At 44.8% G+C, this 22,033-nt stretch overlaps 2 protein-coding genes across 4 annotated transcripts in view; one reads left to right on the forward strand and one right to left on the reverse strand.

Annotated features, from left to right (window-relative positions):
* The window catches only part of LOC133161142 (ribonuclease ZC3H12A), a 140,649-nt gene that overhangs the window by 49,898 nt on the left and 68,718 nt on the right, over positions 1 to 22,033 (forward strand). The window lies entirely within an intron of this gene.
* grik3 (glutamate ionotropic receptor kainate type subunit 3) overlaps positions 1 to 22,033 on the reverse strand; it is a 45,123-nt gene that overhangs the window by 5,514 nt on the left and 17,576 nt on the right. For both annotated transcript variants that reach the window (XM_061289508.1, XM_061289507.1), the window contains exons 2-11: positions 17,779 to 17,952; positions 17,396 to 17,653; positions 17,117 to 17,298; positions 14,974 to 15,027; positions 13,153 to 13,323; positions 12,520 to 12,663; positions 8,760 to 8,867; positions 7,385 to 7,498; positions 5,567 to 5,770; positions 3,131 to 3,354 (exon numbers count right to left, since the gene is read on the reverse strand). In XM_061289508.1, the coding sequence (XP_061145492.1) occupies positions 3,131 to 3,354; positions 5,567 to 5,770; positions 7,385 to 7,498; positions 8,760 to 8,867; positions 12,520 to 12,663; positions 13,153 to 13,323; positions 14,974 to 15,027; positions 17,117 to 17,298; positions 17,396 to 17,653; positions 17,779 to 17,952 (1,633 nt within the window). The remainder of the gene's footprint in view (positions 1 to 3,130; positions 3,355 to 5,566; positions 5,771 to 7,384; positions 7,499 to 8,759; positions 8,868 to 12,519; positions 12,664 to 13,152; positions 13,324 to 14,973; positions 15,028 to 17,116; positions 17,299 to 17,395; positions 17,654 to 17,778; positions 17,953 to 22,033) is intronic.

Raw genomic sequence — 22,033 nt, forward strand, 5'->3', positions numbered from 1 at the left:
GCAGAGGTTTTTTTTTTCCCTCTAAATATCCCCAGTCCCAAAGAAAGCACAAGTTGTTTTGAACATCGTCTTCCTCGGTTCTGCTCTGAGACATTGTGAGCGGTTCATGTTGAGTTTGAACACAACAGTAGCAAATCTATTGCGACAGGAACTCCGTCAAAGTCGGGGAGCAGCTGCATTTGGAAACTCACTGAATATCATTTCAGGAAAGCGCAGGAGGAATTTTGGAATCATTTAGGACTTGGAGTCGAGCTAAGTTGCTAATTTTACGACCTGCGACTTGACCCGTCAAACGAATGTCACCAAAGATGAAAACATGATTGTTTGGATGAAATCCGAAAATGACAATAGCAACATATGGTTGTATTATTTATTATTCTTATTAAGTCATAGTTCTCTTATTAGATTGTTTCCAAAGTCAGACTCGACGTTCTGTCACTGCGATGCAATTGAAATTTTGTTCTAGTTTTTGACAAGGACATCAAATGTCACGTTTGAAGAAGAAATTGACACATAAAGAAAGCGTGCCTCACGCAGTGTGCCTCCATTTACCGTATTTTTCGCAGCAAAAGGCGCACTGGATTATAAGGCGCACCCTCATTGAAGTTTTCATTTTAGAAATGATTTCATCAATAGGGCGCACCGGATTAAAAGGCGCATAAAATAGAAGCTATACTGCAACAAACTGAGGTTGACTAGGGTTGCGGTATGCATCCACTAGCCAATAACCAATGAGCCCTCTGTAAACAATCGCGTTTCTCAAACGATCTCCTATAAAATGATCGGAACTGACTGAAGTTTGATCTAACACATTGGTACTGCTTACCTATGTTTTCCTTCCATATCAATCCGTAAATTTACTCGAAACATTAACGAAGCATCCTATTTTGAAATGAAATACAACAGCTATTCAGTGACGCCCCCTGTCCACAGTTGCCGTAATGTTGGGAAGCGATGCGACCTTGTAATTTACTAGTCGTACTAAAACGTACTGAAACATTTTGGCATAGCACTGTGTACAACCAGTATGAATCAACAAATTCATCAGTTGATCCATATATAAGGCGCTCTGCATTATAAGGCGCACTGTGTTTTTTTGAGTAAAATGTAAGTTTTTAAGTGCGCTTAATAGTGCGGAAAATACGGTACACGTCATTCTCCTCGGCTGCTGCTGCTGCTGCTGCTGAGATAAAACAACCCAAATGTGACGCTTTTTAAAGATCAAGAATTGCTTGACATCTCCTGAAAATGTAGCAAATGTCCTCTTTGTCCTTTGGATAAATAATAACTTGGAGGGATGAAGGCGAACACGGAAAAGCTCAAGTCGATCACGTCAGTTGTCATTTGAAGAGCTGGAGCTGAGTGAAAAAGCGTATCATCCGCATCATCCAGTGGCGTCGCGTCAATCTAATGACACGCTCTGCAGTACGACGTGTCAACAAATCGCTTAATCGCACTTATGGTCATTTAACAAACTTGCCAATGTGTAAGCAAAAATCTTAAAAGTACACAAACAACCTTTTCAGTCGCATTGAACATTGTCATTGCTAAGTTTGTTTGGTGAAAAGTGCAGCAAAGAAACTAAAAGAAAAGAGAACAAAGGAAAATCAATTATGTGGCACTTCTCAAAGAGTACTTTGAAAATTGTGCACCAGCAGAACGTTATTTTTCTCCTTTTAATGGCACCAAATAGCATCTCTAGCGCTGGCTAAATTAGAGGTGATTCAACAAAGTCTACGCCTTGTTGTTGTTGCTGCCGCCGCCGCCGTTGGATTTACTTCAAAAGATAAAGACTTGACTTTTTCCGTCCATCTGAGGCGAGGGAGAAAAAAACACTGATGCCATCCCTGCTGCATCCATTCGGCCTTTGCACCAAATTCAAAAGAAGAACTCATCAAAAATTTAGTAGTGCTCATTAATGGTCTATCTATCTATCTATCTATCTATCTATCTATCTATCTATCTATCTATCTATCTATCTATCTATCTATCTATCTATCTATCTATCTATCTATCTATCTATCTATCTATCTATCTATCTATCTATCTATCTATCTATCTATCTATCTATCTATCTATCTATCTATCTATCTATCTATCTATCTATCTATCTATCTATCTATCTATCTATCTATCTATCTATCTATCTATCTATCTATCTATCTATCTATCTATCTATCTATCTATCTATCTATCTATCTATCTCTCGCTCTCTCTTTCTCTCTCTCTCTTTCCATCCTTCCTTCCATCCATCCTAAATATTGTCTTGGAAAATGCGCGGTCGTCGTCATGGTCACAGCAACAACAACAGAGAAAGAAATGACCGCTTGGTGCCTTGTTGGCCCTTTTGTCTCTTTCCACGAAAGAGTTTAGCGAGTCGAACTGCTCCTACCATGATGCAGATGCTAATCTCTCCTAGGCCAAAGATCCGTTTTATGTTGTCTTCAATCCTCTGAATCCCCCTCGGCTTTAATAAGTCGTGTAAGCTTGCCGCTAAAGTGCACTCGTAGCCTCTTATTTACTCCCACGATGCACGTTGACAACCTTTTAGCTATCCGGGCCAGCCACCTGATATCACAATTTGCGATTATTTCTCTTCCTCCCCCGCGGTGCCGGCCGCCGCCAATTCCGACAAAAAGAGCGTCTGGGGACCGCAGCTGTTTGCACTCGAGCATCCTCGTCACCCGAGTGTCTCTTTGCCTGAAAAGCAGCAGGAACCATTTCCTTGTGATATTTGGCTCAAGTTGATCATTTGCAAGAAAAAAAAATCTGACGATGGCTATGAATAGTCAGCATTGAGATCACTTCATCATCAGGTGGTGTTTTTAATCATCCAGCTTGAGTTTGGAAGCTTTTTTCCCTGCAAGCCGCAAATTCTAAGGATCCTTTCCGAGCCTTTTTTCCCTCCGACCGAGCGACCGACCACCGCTGGGCCGTGCTCGCCTAACCGCCTCCGGCGCTATACCGCACGCCGCAGCTAGCGCAGCGTGCGAGGCCGGTCGACGTGCTCGATCTCACAGCCTGCGGTGATAACAGACTGGATGCCTTTGTCTGGCCCAAGACCTCATGGAGATCCTTTGAAGGGCTGAGAGGATGGAAAGAGAGGTTACGGCTTTTTTATCCCACTTGCCTGGCTATGACAAATAGCACGCAGCTAACGCCCAGATAAGCTAGCAGGATGTAGATCCAAATGTCGGGCGTCATGGGGTTGAGGAAGGAGAAGAAGCCGTTGTTGGTGGTGTTGGGCTTGCGGTACAGGATGCTGATGCCCATGCTCATGAAGGGTTTGGTGAAGTCCACCACCTTTTCTCGCATGTACGTGATGGTGAGGGGAGCCACCGCCAAGTCGGCCCTCTGGAACACAAAACAACGTTACGGTTCTCTTGGGATGGAATTTCAATCGTTTGTGTCATTTTGGTGTTTTGTATGTATTCACTACCTCGAAGAAAGTAGGTCTTCAATCTACTGCCTGCGGCTGGAGAAACTTGAAAAGCACCTGACCTTCAAAAAACCTTTTTCTTAATGGGTGTGCTCTGTCCTGGGGCCTACTTGCGGCGGTCACCATGGCAACACAGTGGCATCCGAGGAGGTCGAAAGGTGGCAGTGCGTTCCCGCTGCGCTTCTGCTCTCTCTCTTAAACTATTCACATTTGTACATGGCGTCCGGCTCCATCTGCCAAAAAAGCTGTTTTGACCCGACCGGACCGATGACCGGGCAGATTCCAGACGTCCCGACGGGCACGGACTAATACCTCCGCGTGCACGTCCTCGCTTCAACGCGGCACGAGCCAAATAACCTGATGCCGTCCCGCCGCGTGCCACATGGCTTGGCATTATCTCCGATTGCAGATGGCCATCTTGTGGAGCACCCCACCCTCACCACCTTCCCCCCTCCACCCTAACCACCTTCCCGCATGGATTCATGCATTTTTAATCCGCCGTGGCCGCCGCCTGTATAGTTAACATTGAATTCATGTGACGAGCCGGTCTTCACGGCCTCCGAATGGCAACGCGTGACATTTGTTTCTACATGACGACAAGGCCAGGCGCCGCACGGGGCTAATGACGGAGTGTAATGAGTGTCAGAGCGGAGGTGCGGCAGTCATTTACTGAAGGGCGGCCCGGGCTTGGCCGGACACTCACGTTTGCCAATACGGCGCTTGAACCCGCCGCCCTCCGGCTGCGGGTCAGCCCGCCTCGCCGCCGCCGCCTCCGATGAGGATCAAAGTGACACATCCAAACACTCGCGGCAACGACGTGACCTCGTGAGCAAAACATTCCCAAAAATGTCTTGCGATGCTTACCGACCGACGTGTGCTTTTACAACAAATTCTTGACCTCCAAAGTCAAATGTCTTTTATAGTCACACTATCTGGTAGCGCAATTTGTTTTCCAGGATTTTACGTTTATTGAATCAAGCTAATTACCTTTCAGGGTAAAGCGTGTTAAAATGTCACGTAAAAATGCTGCCTTTACATCTTGTAAAAAGTCGAGATCCTACTGAAACATCACTCACTCGGGGTGTCTTCCCGGACTATGATTAATGACCACGGCAGCGACAAGCTAACGCGCTAAGCACGCTATTAACTTTTGCAAGGCGGTGTGATTAAAGTCAGGGTCACGTTTAACCCGACCCGCTGCATGGTTTAGCATCTTCCAAACAACGCCCTCTGCCCTGAAAGATTTGCTGCGCGATGCCAATTGAAGGCCTCGACGCTTTTAAACGCGCCTCGCTGTCTGTCATCTCTGCGTCTTTGTTTATCAAATGTCGATCAGCTCACGTTACGAATGAAGGTTTCCCAACCGACAGGTACATGAAATCCCGCAAGGGTTACAGCAAGGGGATTCAAGTTTAATGGAGAGTCGAGCACAGACGTTTGACCGGAAATTTCTCCAGACCATTGAGGGCAAAGACAAAAAGCGAGATAACCATGGAACTGGAAATTGAACTTGATGCAATGTAAATAAAAGCTCCCACTGCAGTTCTATGTATAATCGAAAGATACAAGATTGCCTTTAACAAACCGCCTAATAAAATGTAGCGTGCCTTTAATGAGAAGAATCACTCGCTCTAAAATGTCCTTCTTCATATAAACAATGCAATTTGAGAGGAAACAAAGAATCAAATGACTTGAGTTTCTATTATTCAAAGCAATTTACCCCCACCTTCCAAAAAAAGCAAATGGCCGCTCAAAAACAACGAGCATGTGCGCTGTTAAATGACGGGGGTCACACTACTTCATTCCTCGCCAGCATTTACAGCCTTTTCATAATCCATTTGTCCCCCCTCAAGGTTATTGTTATCAACATGGGAGTGTGGGGGTGTTGCAGCGGTAGCCCACCTTTCCGCAACCCTTTCAGCCATTGACTCCTGCCACACAATTGGCCGCCGCCGCACTGAATGCCATTTAAGCTATTACAAGTTTTCAGCTGAGCACAGCGCTGACCCGGCGGAGCTGCCGAGCAAAAAGCGCAACACTGACGCTTCGGAAATGCCAGCAAACAATTGCCACTCTCACTTTACTGTAGATGGTAAAGCCGAAAATAACCCCATCTCTGTTACTCACATGCTCAATGAGTTCCCGGATCATGCCGTTCCACTGGCCCTTGTCGTCCTGGGAGCCGTACTTCCCGTCAGGGACCAATCGGATCTCGTACACGAAGCCCAGCACGGCGGCGAGCGCCTTAAGCAAGTCGACGCAGTAGCCTTCGAAGCGGTCGTTCCCGACCAGCGCCTTGTCAGACTTCTTAAGCATGACGTATGGCTCCTCCTGCACATCAGAGGAGGGAAAAAAGCCGCGGAGATTGGCGCGCTCGCCCTTTACAATTCAGTTCAGCACATTGGCCTAATTGAAGCAAAGGGATCCGAGCGCGACTCGCTGTTGCGTTTAACAGGTAGCGACAGCCCAATCGAGTCGGGTTATTAGAATATGGAAAAAGGCCAGAGGCCTTTTTAATGCTGATGGATTAGCCGAAGAAGGTACTGCTAATGGGAATAAAAGTCCTTGAAATTGCAAAGAGACGCCCGGTGTGCACCGTTCTAATACAACTTATGCCTTTTGTCACACCGCTACGCCTCCAACTATACGGCTAGTTCCTTTAACAGTCTTTGCTCGTCTGTGATATCCTGCCGGGCCCTTCGTACTTTGGGCTAGGAACAAAATGCAGCAACTAAAGATAAAAGTGAGAGAATGACACCTTGCGTGTTTCAATTCAACCCACTACCTTGTCCAGATAGCTTCATGCTAACAGAAATTGAAAACGCCATTGACATGTTGAACTGTTGGTGGGTAGCCTAGGCAGAAGGAGCTGCGTACTTAATTGGATTGGCGCATGAAATGTATTTATTCTCGTAAATGTTACAGACTGCTATATTTACTCATTAAAGAATGAGAAGGAAAAAAAGCAGCAAACGTTTTGCCTTTTGTTGTTAAGCATCAAAACGCACAGCAGCTTGCACACTGCAATTAGGGCCTCGCTGGAACACAACAAAGATGTGAGTTCTTGATGACCATGCATTTAAACAACGCTTTTGGCCATAAACTTCGCTCAAGCTGTCGAATTAAGTTGATCAAAAAAGTTTTTGCATGTTGAGGGAAGTCATTAGCATCTGTTTCCAAGCCTTCCAAATCTTGTTATTCCCCCACCGTTTGGACTCCATTCAAAGACGCCGCCGCCGAGAGGAGGGAGGCGAGCCCGTGCGGAGACATTACAGGCAATGGAGTGCAAACAATTAATGTAAGGGGAGAAAACGCATTAAGTCGCTTAATCTCTTCGACAAAGTTATCGCTATAAAGCTGTCAGACGTCTCGTTCACGCATGGGCGCTGCCGCCGCTTTGCAGCGATGTCATTATGCAAAGATGGCGAGATTGATATTAAAGTCGGAGATTTTCCCTCCCTAAATTGAAAGTAAATTGTTTTATAACCTTGAACGAATGACTTGTTGTTGGAAGTATTGAAAATGCACAAATACATGAGCTTCACGATACATCGAGTTCAGCTTCATCACAAGCGAGTTGGCAGCTACTAGACTAGTGCTGATGACCGATGCCTGACAATAGTAATTAGGAGATGCTTCGGAAAAAGGGTCACTGGCAACATCCGTGTCCGCAACTCTATTTGGACCTGAATATATCGTTTTGTGTAGCAAATGAATGAAGGTGCGCCATCAAGGCGAGGGAAGGACCTTTGTGCTCTTTTCCCGTAAGGACATATTATGGATTTTGAAATAGAGTTCATGGTTCAAAGTCTCTCCGTCTTCCACGGTCAAAGAAACGAGAACTGATTTGAAGTCAGTTCAGTGACGTCTGTATCGACTTTGCGCCGCAGACAAAACACGGGTGACGAAACCAATCTAAAATGAAAGGTTTCTCCCGGGACTTACGAGGATGGCGGTGATGACGAGCGAGCGGTTGGCCAACGAATCTGCGATGTTGATCCCTTTTCGCTTGGGCACTTCTGTGATGTTGAGACCTCCGGAGGCGCTCCACTTGCCGACCTGTGAGAAAGAAAGCGTGAGGCGACATTAGCAAGATGGAGTCCTTCCCTTTAAAAGTGGTGACTATATTTGACAGAAATGAAACGATACATCAACGGCGACTCATCCTTTTCAGTGCAAATCAGCGGTAATGAATCACTTCATGGCGCCTATTATATTAAAGTGTGAAAAGACGGTCTTCCAACCAGTAGACAGCGAGCGGAATTGCAAATAGCTCCATGGAAATGATTTCTAATTGTGCCCAATTCCAATTAAGCATGATTAGCAACAAGACTTCTAGTATTCTTGAGCAACCTTTATCTCGCACCCTCCATTGCGGCAAATCCGCTCCTGAATGAAAACGACGAGGCTAAGAACCTGATCGTAATTCCGGCGCCGGCTCAAACTCGGGCTAATATTCAATTACAAGGGATTAGCCGAGAAAGTCCACACCCTAACAGGCTAAAGCCGATTCCGCGGCATGTGTAAGACGGAAGGGGGATCCGAAAACATGCTGGCGCAGATGCTAATGCGCCATCAAGCGACGATGGGACGTGCTTTTATTCCGATGACCTCACACGGGACAAGAATCGTGTTTTTTTCTTCTTCTTCTTCCTGGTGTCGTCGTCCTCCAACAGAAGGGTTACAAGATGAAAAGCTTCCACTATTATATCGTCTTGAGCCTTTAGGGACTACTTGAGCGAGTCATAATGGGACTTATCCCTATTTGATATATTCATAATGTATAAAGCCCTTCGAGTCGGGAGAGGCTGTTGCAGTCCGGAGGGTGCTTTTGAAGACGTCGACCGTATTAGCAGCCTTTTACTTCAACACACACGCACGCACACACAACGCATTTTCGTCTTCCATTTATTTTGTGTTTCTACAGCCCATTAGCAGCAAACTGCATTTTGGGCATCACCTCAAATTATCATTAAGAGAGACAGCGATTAACAGCCTAACGTGCGCCCCGATCCAATTTGCTTTATGATCCACTCGCGTTTCCAGGCATCGCCAATTAGCTTCCTTGTTAGGGAGGTGAGTTACGCTCGCCGTCGGCTTGGAATTTTTTGGGTTGCGCACCAAGAGGGAAAACTGTTTTTGTTGAGAGTTTGTGAAAAAAATCAAAACAGAAGCCTCGTCTTGGTGTCCAATGCTAGTGACATGCTATGGTGTGAAGTAGCAAAGAACAAAGTGGCCCAATTGTGATGTAAATAGCCAAGTGATAGACATATGCCAAGTGTAAGTTAGAAAAACATCAGTGACCTGCGGTGCTTCTTACCTTTTCCAGTCCGTCCTCCTTCAGACTTACGATGTCCAAGTCAAAATCTGTCCGCAATCCGGTAGTCTTGTTGAACGAAAGTCTCCCTGTCAGTCCATCCCAGTGGGACTGAAAAATAACATTGATGCCATTTTTTTTCCTCTTTTGTTTCACGTAAATATTCCCGAAAGCATCTCATCTAGGTTAGGGTTTGATCAAATTTTAGGATAGGACATTTGGCTTTCAAATCAGGTTTAGGATTGTAAATTAAAAAAATCATTCATCCTAATAATTCAAATACAATAATTACATTTCGCATGAGGCTGATGACCTTGGGGCAGGCTTTCAGATTATATTTATTAGTATACAGCAAGAAGGATAGCACGCAAATATAGATATATCTAGCCCCCAAAATATGCCAATTCATTTCATAGCTTCTGATTTGTATTCCTCGTTACAATACGCAAAACCCCATGAGATCCTATGACATTATTGTTTACGCATAATAAATTGCTAACACAAACAACCTTGTATTAATATTGCCCATTTTAGAGCTGTAATTACAAACAAAATATGTAATTAGCACATGGCGTGTTTTCTGTTTGTCACCCACGCCACACTAGCAAAAAACCCCAAAAATGCGTGCAACCACGGAAACCATTCACTTTCCGCCTTTTTGTAATTCACATCCGAAGTCGCTAACACCAGAGGACCGCTGAGTTAATTAACAAGCGTCTTTTGCTTGATTCCCCTTGACGAGGGAAAATGCATAACTGGCCTGTGTTACCATTTCCCTGATAAGATGCGAGCGCATGCTGTTTGTTACACCGACCGACCGCCTGCACTCCTGCAGATGTTGCATTTGAATACTCATCAGCTCGTGATTATCGACCCGTTTTTCGGTACGTTCTCGTTTAGCGATAGTAAAAAAACAGACGTATGGTGGAGATGGATGTCACTTGCGACGTAAACGCCCGCGACGTGTCCTGTCCAAAGGGCCGATTCGACCTTGACAACATGTCTGACTGTCTGTCTCTCTTTGTCGTGAGCGTAAATCAGACGAGAGTAAGTGTTTTTACAAGCCAACCCCGGCCGGCACTGTTGTCCTCAAACGGGAGCTCGGCGTAAGGACAACAATGTAATAATATTTCATTGGCTTTCGTCTTGATCACCAGAGACCCGTCACGATAGCTTCCTATTAGAGGACAGTAAAAAAAAAAAAAAAAAAAATGTTGGCAGTGTCATCTGAAGGACAGACTGAAGGGGATTTCAAAAATGTCCAAACGAGGACAGAAGTCAGAGTCCTTCGACAGGGTTATTAAAATAAGAATACAAATACAAAAGCCAATTCCATCTTTTATACATATATATCTTATATATATATCTTATATATATATATATATATATATATATATATATATATATGTATACCAAAGCTTTGAGTAGCTCGTGATTGCATTGCTGTGGTATATCCAATCAATCTGTTCACATTCACACCTTGTTTTTTTTCTTTTCATCTTATTATTATCTATTGCATAGCTTGACTTAGCATGCACCTTTTTGTGGATGTGGGATGAAGTCAGAGTACCCAGAGAAAATTCACGGCTAGCTGGGATTGAAACAGGACTGACAATCGTGAGGCAGCTGTGTTATTATTCCATCGCGCTGCCATCGACACGTATCAGATTCTTATCCACTTTCAAAAGAGGCCAGATTCCATTCTGGGGAAATTCAATGGGCTTTTTTTTTTTTAACTTTAGGTTGCCTTGACCCATATCAGAATCATATCACTTGAACCGTGCAGTGGAAATCTACAAGTACAATGACATAAAGGAGAAAGCAGAATAAAACACCTCCTCTTGTACACCACTTTTTTTTCCTTCTTCAGATTAATGGACTACCAAAGTGTAAAACATGCACCGACACACAGAGGAAAAAAATGAGCATCATCTTCTCAATTATTGAGAAAGTAAAATGTCACTCGGTAGGATGCAGATCAAGGCTGACTGCCCTCATTTGGATCCAAACTCGACACCTTTATTTAGCTGTTTTTGGATCCACACCAAAGTGTATCACATTCCTCCTTGGCACTTCCCCACCAACCTTCTTGGGAAACCGTTGTTTTTGCAAACAAATGATAATATAACCTCTTCTGGCAGTTTCGGTATTAACAGCATCGCCGCTATATATCTATCTTTTTCTTACTGTAACAACAAATCCCACTCTGTTTACCAAGCCTGTGTGATCTCGAGGAGCAAATCACAACAAGCGAATCGCCCACTGTGATCGTCGCAATGTGCAGGCTGTCTCCGCAGATTGATCAAGCGAGGCCGCTTCAGCAGAAGGTGGGATGAGAGAAGATAGAAAAAAAAAAACATGATGCGGCTCGCGAAATTGTCAGTTTGTTGCTGGTCTTTGTGCAACAAACTGTAAATACAATCATGTTTGTTCCAAATAGCGCCAGACAGGCCTGAACTCAACTAAGGCTTCTATTCCTTCTCAGGATGTGAGAAACCTTTAAAAAAAAACTTCATTGGGATTTAAAATAAAGTGCATAGGGAATTCCTCGTGCTAAAATGGAAGATGATTCTCTCTGAGGTATGCTAATGAGAACCTCAGAGGAGAAGGAAGGGAGTGGTTGAGTGATTCTGACTCCTCATTTGCCCACATTTATTCTCGGGCTAAGTCTGGCTCTTATTTCGAAGAGTTACATCATAGCCGGCAGGGGAGCGGGTGCCGCTATCGTACCGTGACCTCGAGCTAAACCTCAATGGTGCGTCTGGAATGCAACGGGAGGGATGGAGGGAGGCACGTTTGACAATACGACGCCTGAAGGACAAGATAAACCGAGACTGATTTCAAGCACTTTCCCATTCAGGCTTTTCTCTCAGCGTCTGACAAACACAATTCTGATAAGCATCCAACCATCCCTTTTCGACACCACTTATCCTCTTCAAGATTGTTTGGGAGCTGAAGCCTCGGCCAGCTGACTTGCGGCGGAATGCGAGCGGCGAAATGCGCGCTGGTTGCTCGGGCATGTTCGGAGACAGGCAACCGTTCAAATTGTCGTTGCGCTGGAAATGAACTTGCACGACGAACTCTGAACCGCTAGACCGTCAATGAAAACATTTGGATAGCAGCCAAGATGCTAGCATGCTAACGTCAATTTTAAAAACCTATCTTCAAATGACTTGGCTCTCCGGCGCATCTAATCTACTTCTAGCATTTCTTACGCACAGTCGCTAAATCTCCTCCAAAGTCTCTTGGATACCAAATTCAAGTCAATTCAAGTCACGTGATTCGAACCCACCGCTGCAAAACGCTATGCTACCGAACACAAGCTAGCTTAAAAAACGTGTAGCGCTCACATTAAATGTAATTGTATTTTCATCAAGTCGTTCGGCCTTCTGCTAAAATGGAAGTTGGTCAACTTTGACTTGCTGCACGACATGTGGTTAATAATATCAAGGTAGAAATATTAGCAGCCAGCCTCTTCAGGTTTTCATCTGGTCTACAACAACACGCTCTCATGTTTGATCAACTTCAGGCACGTTTCACAAATGGTCCTTTCAAAAGGTTGCAACATTCAGGAGATAAAATCATCACGTCTGAGGGGAATTTTACACAGCAGACAACAACAAGGCTTTAATGTGTCCATCAAGGCTCTTTGTTTGCGGGTGTGATTGATTCGCTGGGTAAACACGTCCACTCCACTCCTCCCTTCCCCTCCCTCGCCGCCGGGCTGTAATATCAACAGCAAACGCTTGATGAGACGCTTTACCTCTTTGATGAAACTCATAAAGCGACCGCCGAAGCGCCACGGCTTGTGGCGGTGGCATTGCAGCGAGTTGACCGTCATCTGCGGAGCGTTTTGGAAGGAGACGGACACGATGTGGACGGCGTCGTAGGTCAGAGCCGCATCTGTCTGGAATCATGGGGTGAACATTGGTTCAGCTGGCGCCGGACCAAAAAGCAGTCAAATACCGCCGTTGGGAACAGTGAAGTTTGGAATAAGTTGCCGTTAATCATCTCTTTGCCGATTTTCTCCGACTCGGCAATTTCGAAATGGTAAAAGTATACAACGTTAGATAAGGCAAATGAGCGCAGTGTGTTTCTCTGATGATAACAGTGGGACTAATCAAATAAAATGCCCCAAATTTGATTTTATTTGCCGTCTGCAGGGTTAGAAGGAAAAAAAAAAAAAAAGACTCATTCTTTCTCGGGAAGGTGAGCGAGCGATGATACGGTCAGGCTATATTCAGCATTTTAATTACAGATAAAACGGATAATAGCGCTACAGTGCTTTTCACAAAGCGCACAATTTTGCTTTGCCGTCATCCTTGCAAGACTTATATTCGATTTGAAATGACAATTATTTTTTTAGAACTGCACCTGACAAAGTGCTAAAACATACCGTCATGATCCCCTCCAGGAGGCCCGAGTCCGGTTTGGGCACCATCTGCCTTTCTGCGGACCACTTGTCCACAATGGACGAGACCAGCGGGTTGTCCACGTTGAGGATGCGGAACCCGGTCATGTTGACTCCGCAAAAGCGATACGGTTCCAAATCAATGGCCATCAGATCCTTTTTCAAAAACACCGGGAAAAAGAGAAACGTTGAGTCCGTGCTCGCCGTCTGTCTGCCTTTCTTTCATCTGGCATCTTTTTTTGTTCTCCTCGCATGAAAAACAAAACGACGGAGCTTCTGATCAGAGAGAGGCTATATTAAGATCAAAATAAAGCCAGAGGAGGAAAAAACAACTCCAATGACGTGCCAGACCAATCAAATGGATTGTAAAAAATATTTCTCGACAGTTTGGTCGGAGAAGTCGAAAAACATAACCTTTACCAGCTGGCGCGTTAAAAACTGGCTAACAAATGTCGGATCCTTGTCGGATCATTAATAATTCATTACTCTCCTTCCCTTGGCAGGCAAACGCAATTCAATTTTAAGCCGCTGTAATTTGCGAAGAAGCCATTGCGCAAAGTCACATGTCGACACGTGTCGCCGGCGTAATGGGCCCCCAAGCTCGGAAAAAGACATTAGGATCAACATAGATATTTCATTAGCACCCTGCGGGGTTAGTGTGCCGGGCAGGCTAGCGAGAGCGACACTTGCTTAAAAAAAATAAATGCCACCAGCCCTTGAATTATTTCTCCGCTTCTCTCCATCTCCCGGCGTCGCAGTACGGCTCCGGCTTTTCATGAGCAGCGATCAAAGTATATCGCTATTGTTCCGCGTGACATTCCGAAATGCTCTGCAAAGTGGATCGGGTCGCTCTCTGAGCTTTTCAAGCTAAGAATACAAACTAAGTGGGACAGAAATGTTGGCAGATGTACAATACGTTTCGGGTGACATCCTGCTTTCTACGAGAACCTTTTTTCAGGGGCTGTCACAAAAGCGTCTTGTTCCAATTATAAGTTCACATTGGCAGCCGCCGCGGCGCCTTTTAAACAGCCACGGAATATACGTCGTTCCAGAACTCTGCAGGTACGTGCAAAATCAGGAATGAGATTGCAGCTAAGCCAATATCGTCAAAGTCATGTAAACGACCTTCTTGTTGTCTGGCGGCTCACGTCAAAACGGTCGTATTCACCGAGCACGAAAGATGACACGCATCCGGGACGGGCTTCCGTGTCATAAGGCCGCTGACTGGCCGGCCGGCCGGGTCCGCAGAGACGTTACGGTCAGCGTATTATGTGTAAGGGAAAAAGCTAGTAACAGAGGGCAACAGCAACACGTGGCAAGATTTAAAGATTAAAAAAAAAATACTGAAGTGAGTACACCACTCGCATGGGATAACAGCGAAGAAATGACACGGCTGTCGACACAAACCTGTCGTTATGTTTTGGTTTATTTTCTCTTTGGCATTGGAACATATTCATTTGTTGAACGCAAAACATTTACTGGCTTATTTGCTCCATAAAGACTCACAGAGGAGCGCAATGTTGTCTTTTTCCAGCTCGGGGAGCCACATTTAATTTTCGCTGATGTGTTTTACGGTGTCACCTCAAAGGAGGCGTGTTGGCTTGGCACATAAAAGAGGAGTGTGCGCCACCACGGCGAGAGCGCGCACGCCACTCGATTATGCCTTCCAGGCCGTCAAAGAAAATGCTTCCGTAACAGACCGTGTACCGAAGCTCGTTTGCAATTAGCCGCTAATCCCCCCCCCCCCCCCAAAGAATAAAAAAAACACGAGATGAGAACAATTTGCATTAATGAGTGTTACATTACCAGAGTGGTGAAGATGTAGTGGTAGTACTCTGTCATCATCCCCATGGTCTGAGCCTGGAGACAGAGAACGGAGGAAATTCAAATAGGTAAATGCAAAAAAAAAAGATCATCAAGCTAATTGCTCTTACCAGCTTACCAATGGTAGACTAAATGTAAGTCCTTGATTATGTATCCATTTGATTATCTTATCTTATTATTTGATTGTTTCCCAACTGGAAACTCTGTAATCCAGAAGTCATTCCATCCACAGTCAATAAAATGCACTCATATTCAGAAATTTGCTGAACACGTCATACAAGCAGAATCAAGTCCAATTTAAAAAGGGAGACAAAATGAGCCCCAATCACAATTGGGTACGCTAATCAGACGGTTAACTTGCCAAGCAAAATAGAAAATGGCTGCCTCCTGAGATGAACTAAAACAGGTGGATTTTTCCACTTCATTCATATCCCACAAACACCTCGTTCATCACAATAGCATGTTTGGGGGAAGAATCCTTAAAAATACGAAGAATCAAACATACTGTGAAGAAATAATTTGACTTGACTTAAGAGGCTCCGCTCGCAGTTGCCAACAAAGGGCACTCATCTTTTTTGGTTTGTTTTTTTAAATCAGCGGGGAGGACACACTTTCCCATTTCCTCCCGTCCAAGCGGCAGACGCAACTCGAGCTGACAGATGCGTGTTGATGTGAGCGCGTGGAGACAACTTGATGGCATCGTGGCACGACAAAGAAAAAAAAAAAAGGGCCGCATGTGTGTTTGAACGTGCGTGCGTATTTGCACATGTACTACACAGCGAGTGGAGTGTTGTGATGTTGAAAGCCCGCTTGAAAAAAGAATGGAAAGTGAGCGAGCCATCGCGTCACATCTGTCAAAGGTACACACGGAACGAGTGTCCCGCCTTGCACCGGTCGTCTTAGAAAAGGGCGACCTTTAAATTTGGATGCGCTTGTACAGCGGGCGGCTGACAACCCGAAATTCCTTTCACTTTGGCTTTCATCGAGCCACGATTCAAATGAGCCAGCTCCGTCGGTTGGATAACAGAACAAACCAAAAACTAGCAGGTTGGTGTTTTGTGACGTTATGTGACTTTTGACGCTTTCACTGGTATATTCCAGCAAAATATATTTGGGGTGATTTTTATTAGGGTTCTGGCAGTGCTCTTTTATGAGATCCTTCGAAGCTTCCACAAAGCATACGTCACGTCAGTAAAACCCACAAGTTTGTGTTTCGGTCTCATAGACTGGCTTAAAAAAAACAACTTCAAAATGACTGCTTGGCGGCACAAAGTTTGAAATGTGTTTGAAAACCTCCTCTTGCATTTTTTTTTTCTTTCTTTGCAAAGGGGCATCAACTTTCATCCCAATAACTTGGGGAGGAGACGATGCGTTTTGTGAGACGTTAACACAAAGTGACAGTAAACTTAATGGAGGACGGGGGAAGAGGAGATCTACAGACTCGCTACATGATTGCTTCTATCCTCGCATTCATCCATCCGTCCACTTTCTATTTGGGCTTGGAGCAAGGAGTGTGCATCACTCCTCTCAAAAAAGGACCATTGAAGTGAGAGCTGTGAGTGAGGGCTGAGCATCGCCGTATGTTTGTACGATACTGGCCCCTGGTGGCTTTGTTGTGGCTGGAACAGATTAATGGCATTTCCATTGATTTGAATGGGGAAAGATGATTTGGTGTTTGATTTTTTTTCTTTTTCTTTCTAGTCTTACTGTTTACTTCTCTTGTGCGAGATGACGGATAGTAATCGTACAACACGTTGACGTGACATGATATTGAAGGCACAAGTGGTCTGGTTGTCGGGCAAAATTGCACGGAGGGACGGACGGACGGATGCTGCCCATCTTCATCTTGAGCCGCTATCATTTCTCAGGAAAAGCCGTCTTATTTCACCTTATGAACATTGGGGCGCCAATTCTTTTGCCATCCGTCAAGATCACAGAAGGAAATGAGAGCCGCGGGCCAGGGAGGCGAACGTAGCTTGTTTTGCTCCAGCAAAAGATCAGAGGTCATGTCGGCGGGGATGAAATATGTCTCGTGACACCCAAAGATGTCACGATGGAGGGAAGGGAAGATCTGCTACCACCAAACAGGTACAGGTGGCAAAAGCAGATTCACACATACACAGACCTGCTTGAGGATCTGCGCGGCCATTTGGTGGCTGCAGTCAAAGATGATGCGGAACTCGCGGCTCCTCTTCATCTCCTTGAGGAGGGGCCTGGTGTCTTGCGTGTCCACGGGCAGCTGCCGGATCTTCAGCCGGATGTTGTACCTGGACGGCGCCATGATCAGTTCCTGTAGTCTTATGAGGCCTGGAACAGACATTTGCATTGAAAAGCCATGAGATTAGATTTGCTCCCCTTGTGGTCCCCACGTTAGCTCGCAATCTTTAGTTTGCGCAATGCTGACCCGTACTGTCGTCGTAGACCACGGTGGCTGTTTTCCATTTGAGGAACTGCACCAGGTCCAGGATGGCGTAGCTCAGAGATGAGTAATCGGGGTACAGGTTGGCGTAGAAGGTGTCCCTGTTGTCCATGGGGTGGTGCTTCCATCGCACTTGCACGTGCGGCACCTCCAGCGCGTTGCAGATGGACTGCACGGCGTTGGACGACGAGCTGTGCGACGGCCCGAATATGGCCACCACGCCCAGAGACAGCTGGTCGCAGGCTGCGGGGCAGAGACGCAGCAGTGTCATTGTTGTCGAGTGGGGAATTCAGATTTTTCTGGAACATTTGCATCGTGTAAAATTATATATATAAAAAAAAAAAAATAGATATCGTTTGTTGACTCGCCTTTTCTGGATGCCTCGAAGCTGTCGTAGATATTGATCCTCTGGATGTCGTAGGTCAACGTGGTGTTGGGCAGTAAGGTCCTGTTTCTGTTAATGTTGTTGACGGCAAATTTGAAGGCCAGCTCCTCGGCGCTGACCAGGGACACGGGTCCGTCGGTTTGCTCGAAAATCCCGCCTGGATAAAAGAGCATATTTTGAAGAATACCAAACAAACACATTAGCATTGATCATGTTTTAAAAAGGCGCTGGGCGTCGTGCGACTAAATGGAGGGAACATTCGGAGATAAATACACCTGCAATCTTTGAAGTGTGAAGCCGTAATGGATTAAAGGACGCTGCTGTGTTCCATCAGGAGGGCAAAATATCTCAGTTGCTAACACGTCCTTTTATTTTGCCACAAAAGAGAACGAGTGAAACCCATCCATAAGTGCACTTCACAATTTGAAGTGTGGCCGTACATTTGAGACATTTTTGTGTTTCATTTTGAAATATTGACTGGCGCAGCTTAAAAAAAAGAAGCTACCAGCAATTGAAAATACATTTATTTTTACATTCTAATGGATTCAACTTTAATGAGGGTACTACTATAGGTTGTGATATATCACAATATTGTGCAGTTCTGCTTTTCTTCATATTTTAGAGGAACGCTAGCACAGCAGCTATGCTAGCACAGCAGCTCTGCTAGCACAGCAGCTATGCTAGCACAGCAATTATGCTAGTTCAGCAATTATGCTAGCACAGCAACTAAGCTAGTGGCGACACGACACGCTCACGGCCAGTCTGAAGGCCTCTCATTGAAAGTCATGAATCCTTTCCATTTTGCACCGAGTGGGGGCTAAATCTCATTAGCGCACATTAAGTAATTGCTGGAGTATACACTCATTTGACTGTTAAAGAGGGCAGAATGCGCATTTCTCAGAAGCACTTTAACAAATTTGATCAGCTCCTCGCAAAAGGCAAACGCTTTGGGTAATTCGCTTTTAGTGAGCTGCTTTTTGATCAGTGCGCGAGTAGCGTTGTGCCAGGGACTCACTGCGCATTTCAAACTAATGGAAGGACTAAGTTTCTTCTTTGACAGGAGTGTGACAATGTTTTCCTGCTGTCGTTGCGGGCTAATTGCCCCTTTAAGGAACCCTTGTCAGTGACATCATGACCGCCATTTTGTTTTTGAGGAAGACGGATAAAGTAGATTGTTGTTCAGTAAATAGTCACACTTGTGTTTTGTAAAGTTCATCAAATGCAAGTGCTTTGTCAAGATGAAATCTCAATTGTTGTAAAAGCCTTTCAAAAAGGAGATTTGTTTGAGTCAACATCGGCTTGTAACTGATTCAGGCTGCAGACTGTCTACAATGTAAAAAAACAACAATTAACTATGTGGACTCTTCACGGTTCATTCTAAAGTTTGACAAATACACATTACTGACAAGCTAACATTTACTTGAATGAATATGCGGATCTCCGATTTTGGGTGCTTCAGTGGACAAGTGACAAAGGCACCTACAATATGATTTTTTTTTTTTTACCCTACAGTGACCCAAACCATATTATCCGCAGGAAGTGATGTGTGCAGGGACTCACAATGACATTCAGTCGGACGTGGAAAAGTGACATTTTAGCCTCAAGCTCGTGTTGGAAATAAACAACAAGACAAACCGGTCCACGTGTTGAATGAAGTTCCGCCGTGGTGCCTGCGAGCCAGCTTAAGTCTGCTCGCTCTCAAAAGCGCCGGCCGGGTACGGCTGAAAACGTTTATTTTTAACATGCGTTGACTGACTTCACAGAGAGCGATGTGAGTGACGGACGGAATGACAGCGTGCCAAACGCAACGACGCCTCGGGTTGTTTTGCTTTTCGCTTTCATGCCGCCTGCTGCTGATATTGTTTCATAATGCTTAGCGCTATCCATTTTCTAGACTGAAGCAGATGGAAAAGCAAAAAAGCAGACATACGTATATATCGAAGTCAACGAATTGGCTTTTGAAGTAATAGCCATCTATTTTGCGTTTGACTAAAATGTAATTGCCTGTTTTCATCGAATGACCTTCCATTTGTATGTAAAGCTCAAGAAAATCCTCGCGGCTCAAAAGCTTCCTAACTAATACAATGCGATATTCATCACTGGAAAAGCTCAAACTGCGCCTTTGCATGTGTTTTGCCGCGGATTATGATGCTCATTATTAGTTGGAAGTCCTTAAGGCATTCACGGCATACTTACTTGCATTGACTCCATGCCATGCATTTAACATGAGACAGACACACATTTGCCACCTTCAAAAAAAAATGTTAGAAGTAAAGAATGCGTAGTTAATCGCTTGCTTCCACTTGTCTTCCAGGCTGCTTCATGTCGCCATCTTCATTCTTCTGCTAATGGCCTCTTTAACTTTGAGTTGTCACGGCTGATAATAATAATAATAATAATAATTGAATAACCGCCGAACAATCGTCGGCGCAAATCATCGGATAATAAACAATGCGGGCCGACTCGCGTAATTCCTCGTTTAGACTATCGTGCGGATTTTTGAAAGCAGCACAAGCGTCTTTTTAAAGGTCGACGGTATCGAAAGTTAGCGTTGCACATCAGCGGCGAGAGGCGACGAGCAAGCTGACGCACGTTTAAATACAAGCTTTGAAGCGATCACCATTTGGGAATGAAGTGATCATTATTAAAGAGCGCATTCTTTGATGCTCCAAAAGGATACATCAGGCAGGAAAAGTCCATCGTGAATGTCTGCGGCGTTTACACAAGCTCATTTATTATCATATAAATTGAACACGGGGCCCAGGCGTTTTAATTATGTTCCACGCCGCCTTTCCGGGCGCTCTTATTTATTTGATACGATTAGTAGCGCTCATTGCGACGGCCTATAATGTCGCTGGAGCTCCGCTGTCAGAGTCTTGTCAGGTAACAACACTTTGTAAAATCTAATTTTATGCTCAAGCGCCTCTGCTTCGGCAATTTATCGCAGCTATCGCTCAGCCGGTCCTGCTCGCTGCTTAGAACGGTCCCGAATGCCAACCCCTTCCTCGCTTGTCTCCGCCCACTTTTTCTCATTTTTCTGAGGTGTTTGAATCTCATTATTATCCCCAACCTTTCACGATAGTGTCATTTGTTTAAAAAAGAAAAACGCACTCCCGATTTTAATAAGGGGACTGAAGATGCTTTTATTGGCCTCATTACAAGAGGCAATTTGACAATTGTATTGCTATCTGCAAAGACGCACAGATTTCATCCATCCATTTTATATACTGTAGTATATACTATATTAGAGTATAATATAAGATATTACAGGCTGCTCTAAACAGGGCAGTTTTGTTTGGAGGATTTTATGTAGACTGATGACTAAAGATGGGGAAATCAATCTGGAGCCATACACTCAAATCTATCTCCATCCAAATCATATGGATGGCCATTGCAGACAGTCACAAGTCATTTCCTGAAGAGCGCGAAAAGAAAGATTGTATACACACACGTGTGAGTGGAGTTGTTTAAGAAAAGAAAATACGCCCAGAATAACGGAGTGCAGTCTTAAATACATGAGGGAAAGGCCAATACGTCTAGAAATATAAATATGAAAATATAATCAAGGCATAAAGAAAATACAAAAATAATGTGAACATAATCCCCTCGTTCTAATTTAGGAAATATGCTTTTTAGTCACCATGAATAGGGTCTTTTTTTTTTCTGAAGGAGTGGAGAGTGAATTCCTTTCTATTAAATCCTCCTCAAAGGACAAATTTTAAGGTATGGAGCACAGTTCAACTTCCAAAACATTGGAAAACGGAGTCAGCTGCGATGTCTCCAACATAAGTCTGTGCAAATGGAAGCAACTGCCAAGGATAAACAAAGACGGCATGCGAAAAGTTCTATTTTTGAGCTGGCAAACCTTTTTCCAGTCAATTCACGACTGCTATTTTTTCAAGCTGTAACTGTAGCGCCACCCTCGCGCAAAGTTCAAAACAAAGTCAGTCGCTCGTGCAAGCGGTGAAGCAAATATCTGCCAGGCGGGTCAAATAGAGTGATTTCTGCGGCGGGCCCGAGGTGGCTGCTGCAGCAGGGCTATGAAAAGTGTGTTCCTACAGACCAAAGTACACAGCTTCTTCATTCCAATGGGAGCGCCGGAGAACTCCCCGGCCGGCTCAGCGTAATAGCCTTTCCACCTCAAGGCTTCGGCCAGAGTTTTATGTTGGCGTTCTTGGTGATGGGTCATAGGGGTGGGGGGTTGGGTGGGGGCGGGGGGGCGGCGTCTTTCATTTTCA

The sequence above is a fragment of the Syngnathus typhle genome, linkage group LG10 (genome assembly GCF_033458585.1).
Source record: "Syngnathus typhle isolate RoL2023-S1 ecotype Sweden linkage group LG10, RoL_Styp_1.0, whole genome shotgun sequence".
NCBI lineage: Eukaryota > Metazoa > Chordata > Actinopteri > Syngnathiformes > Syngnathidae > Syngnathus > Syngnathus typhle.